This window comes from Pundamilia nyererei, unplaced genomic scaffold (genome assembly GCF_000239375.1).
Source record: "Pundamilia nyererei isolate P.nyererei 1_Seehausen unplaced genomic scaffold, PunNye1.0 scaffold00556, whole genome shotgun sequence".
In the NCBI taxonomy this organism is placed as follows: domain Eukaryota; kingdom Metazoa; phylum Chordata; class Actinopteri; order Cichliformes; family Cichlidae; genus Pundamilia; species Pundamilia nyererei.
The window spans coordinates 71,610-75,610 of NW_005187957.1; the positions used below are offsets into that span (position 1 = coordinate 71,610).

A 4,001-nucleotide genomic window follows, 5' to 3' on the forward strand; every position below is an offset into this window, starting at 1 on the left:
CCCCCACCTCCAGCTGTCCCACCGACCCCTGCGCGCTCTCCAAGCCGCCTCTAGCTGCTCCTCAGACGGCCTCGCAGGCAGCCGCGCCCCGCTGCTCTACGCTGGAGGAGGGATGGAGGAATGAGGGGGAGCCGGGTGGGAGCAGAGAGCAGGCTGAGAGCTCGGAGCGGCTGAAGGAGCCGGTGCCGTGACTCCCTCCGGCCTCCATCTTGGACACTTTGAGGACTTTTTTCTTTTTCTCGAACTTTTCGGCTCCAATGAGGCGCGCGCGGCCGGCGGAGACCGAGCCCAGCTGACGTCAGTGATCGGTGATCGATAGGTGCGACCGGGACGGAGTAATGGGGGCTCAGCGGGGCCCCGTGGCCCACGGCCGGGCCTCCTCCTGCCGCGGGCTGCTGCTCCTCCCGCTGCTGGCGGTGCTGCTGGGCTCCTGCGGGGCGGAGGAAGGTGAGTACTGATCAATACACTCGTTATCGACCACAGCTGCTGATCGATCAGACTGCATCGGCCCAGAAACGATGACGCAATGTTACAGACCCATCGAGCCTCAGAGAGAGGTTCAGTCACACACCTCGGAGGGGAAACCGGACCCCTTTCTTCTTCTGTGGTTAATACGTTTTTACATTCAGCTCAGAGAAGTTTGACAAATATTCAAACAAAAGTACGACTGACGTGCTTTTACTGCCGCAGAGTCTGAGCGGCAGTGAAATCCGTCTTTACTGCAGTAAACTCGGGTTTCTTGGCTCCGTCTGTCCCATCAGCAGGTCTGTGTTCAGGGTTTGACCCCGTGGTTTATGATAAATAGGATTCCTGTGACACTGCACAGTGAGGAGAGCTTGTGCCTGTAAGCAGGTGCAGGTAGTGAGCTGTGCACACCTTTACCTGCATGTTCATGAGTAGCTGACTAACTGCTTGGGTCCGTTGCTCATACCGAGGCTGCGGGTCAGCCTCCCAGCGATGGCGTGGAGCCGTGTGGCGCTCTGAAGGTCTGATGAGGGCTGTTGTGTTGTTGTGGCTCTGCGGTTTACTTCTTCACTCATTCTAAGGAGCCTCCACAGTAATGACATGTTAGCTGTGGCTGTGAGCGGGACACACGGCAGGTCAAAGGTCAAGGTCGAGCAAAACAGAATAGCAGACAGTTTGAGGCTTTAGGTGGAAACAGCTGAACGTGTTTGTGTTCTCACTGTTTTAGTTTTAACACAACACAAACGTAAAACATGAGAAAAATCTCAACTGTGACTTAAAGTTGCTGTTTAGAAGATAAAGTGTGTAGAAATGTTTGTGCTGATCAGATTAGAAATCAGATTCACTCAAAAATCCAACCTTTTATATTTTGTGCGTTACAGTAAAACTTAAACTGAAAACTTTTGTGCTTTTATAAAAGTGTCAAACATTTTGTTAACGTGTTTTATTTACATCATGATAAAATCTGAAAGAGCCAATCAGACATCAGGACAGCAAACACGGGGGGAAATAAATAAACACGTGAGAATAAAACGATAAGAAACGAGGAAGCATCCTGTTCACTGAGAAGTAAACAGAAAAAATCAGTAGTCACTGAGAGCGCACACTCACAGTTTACCGTGAGCCTATCATCGGCTGTGACCGAGCAGGACGCCGTCTGAGCGCGCTCAGTCAGCTCCAGCGTTTCTTGGGTTTTTGTTGTTGAGCTCTAACGTGAGAGGAGCCCAGGCTGAGCTGAGCTCCCACCTGGGCTGATGTGGTCACAGAGCGCGCTCAGACAGAGCTCTGGAGCTTTTTACTGCAGCTGATTTGAGGATTTATTGGTTATTGATCAGGAATCCTCTTACACGTTCAGTGCTGTGTCTGAGCAGCAGTAAAAACAATCATCCTTCTGTCATCACGCGACTCCACCGTGTTTAAATTCAGTTTTTAGCTTCAGGGCCATCTGGAGATAACAAATCAGCGTTAGCGCTTTCAGGCTGTGTTAGCTCAGAGAGCAGAAGCTCGCCGGTTTATTAGGACCAGCTAAATGTGACACAGTTTAGTTTTCCTGATAAAGCGGTCATGTGATCAGAGAAGCTGCTGTTTCCAGAGCGCCTGTTGACGCCCCAAAAAACCTAAACCAGCTTTAAAAGTGTTAAACATGCGTGCTGATACCCGCTGAGGGGAGCCAGTTTAAAACCAGCAGGCAGGAAACCAACAGTGCTGCAGCTGCTTCAGATCAGCATGTGACTGGTTACCAATACCTTATCTATCATGCCGTTTGTCAACACAAAGGAGCAGCTGACTGTCACGTGACCCCCCTCCCCAACAGGAAGAGGACAGGAAGTAGAGACGCAGGGGCCGAGGGTCTGAGAGCTGAAACAACAAACTGTTTGATAGCTGATAAATGGTTTAACTGCAGGGTTATTGATCTACAGATACCTGCTCGTTAGTGCTCGGTAACATTTCACTCATTAAAACCGGAGCCGAGACTTCTGGCAGCCATGTCATTGGTCAGGTAGTGCCATTAAAAAGGCTCAAAAAGGCTCCAACAGCAAAAACTTAGCTACAACCCTAATAATGCAGACTTTAAGCCTTGTTACAGTTTAAACAGCAGAGTTATTAAGGCATTCATCCTCCTTCACAGTTGTGCTGTTAGAAACGAGCATAATTACATGTGAATAAAAAGTAGAGGACCGACAATGAAGCCCTGTGGAACTCCACCACCTGTAAAACAACACCTGTCTCCACAGAAACTCTGAACTAGGCCTAAAATGCTTTGAGTGACGGCTTCTGAGGTTCTTAAACACACATCCTCATGTTTCTCAACACCTCCTGCCTCTGTCATTAATCTGCATCTCTGCCTCAATAAACCACTACACTTCTGTTTCTCAGTGTTTTTGTCTCAGGCTGATTGTATTCATTTGTGCTGTAAACATGGACGTTTTAGTCCGAGGATGGAGTCGGCGCTTTAGTCTCGAGCGGACATTGGAGGAACTCACGACCGTATTAAACCTCAGCAGCCTCGTGAGCGTGTGTGCAGTCGACTGAAGTTTACACAAACAGACACTCAGGAAGACTTGAGGATAAATAAATAACAGATTCACACACACTCGCTCTTTAACGGCAGGTTAATCAGCAGCTGAGTGTGTTTGTGTGTGTGCTGGAAGCAGGATCATTGTTTCCTGCCAAACCAGAAAATTACCAGTTAGAAAACAATAGTGTGTGTGTGTGTGTGTGTGTGTGTGTGTGTGTGTTCAGACTCTGAAGGCTGTTTGAAGCCTCTCTGGGACTTTACTGTTTAACCCTTTGAAGGATCATCCAGCTTTGCTTCACCCGGTTGAGCTTCGCTCTCTGTGCCGGCTTCTCGCGCTCCACCTCTCAGCATAGAGGGTCACATGAAATCAGGAGTTTCTCACATAAAAACAGTGAAATTAGCTAAAGTGGTTAAATTAGACGTCTTTCCTCTGGACTCTGGTGCCGCAGAAGCTTTTTTTACTGTGGGTGTGTCCACATATTGTGCTCCATCTGCTCCCTGTCTTTTCTCTCCTCTTGTCTTTGTTCTGTTGTTCTTATTTTAACCCCGCGCACACACCAAACCTCCCCCTCTCCACCTCTTTCTCCTGCCTCCACCTCTCCCTCTCGGCGCCTTTCTTCCGTCCATAAATCCCTTTAAAGGCGCTGGATTTAATTTCTGACTGAGGATTTACATGTTAAGTGCCGGTTTGTTAATCTGTTGATTGGCCCTTTGGAGGTTTAGCCCTCACACTCACAATAAAGACGGGCATATGAGACCTGTGAGAGTGCCGCCAGGATTTTCAAAATAAAATGCCAGCCACATGTTAGGTTTGACCTTTCTAACAATATCAGCTGTAACATTTAAATGAGTGCACAAATGGTATGTCCAGAAAGAGAAGCACGTAAAGTTTTTAAAGAAAGTAATAATAATAATGTATGTAAAATCACAAAAATAGGAATTTTGTTCTCTCAAAGTTAAAAGTGTTTGCATTTTTCAGTGTAAAAAATAACCTGACCAGGTAGAGGAGGGTTTAGGA

At 47.8% G+C, this 4,001-nt stretch overlaps 1 protein-coding gene across 1 annotated transcript in view; it reads left to right on the forward strand.

Moving 5' to 3' along the window:
- Positions 1 to 6: 6 nt before the first annotated feature.
- LOC102198148 (ephrin type-B receptor 4-like) overlaps positions 7 to 4,001 on the forward strand; it is a 33,463-nt gene continuing 29,468 nt past the window's right edge. The window contains exon 1 of the mRNA XM_005754386.1: positions 7 to 447. Within this exon, the coding sequence (XP_005754443.1) occupies positions 339 to 447 (109 nt within the window). The 5' untranslated portion in view covers positions 7 to 338. The remainder of the gene's footprint in view (positions 448 to 4,001) is intronic.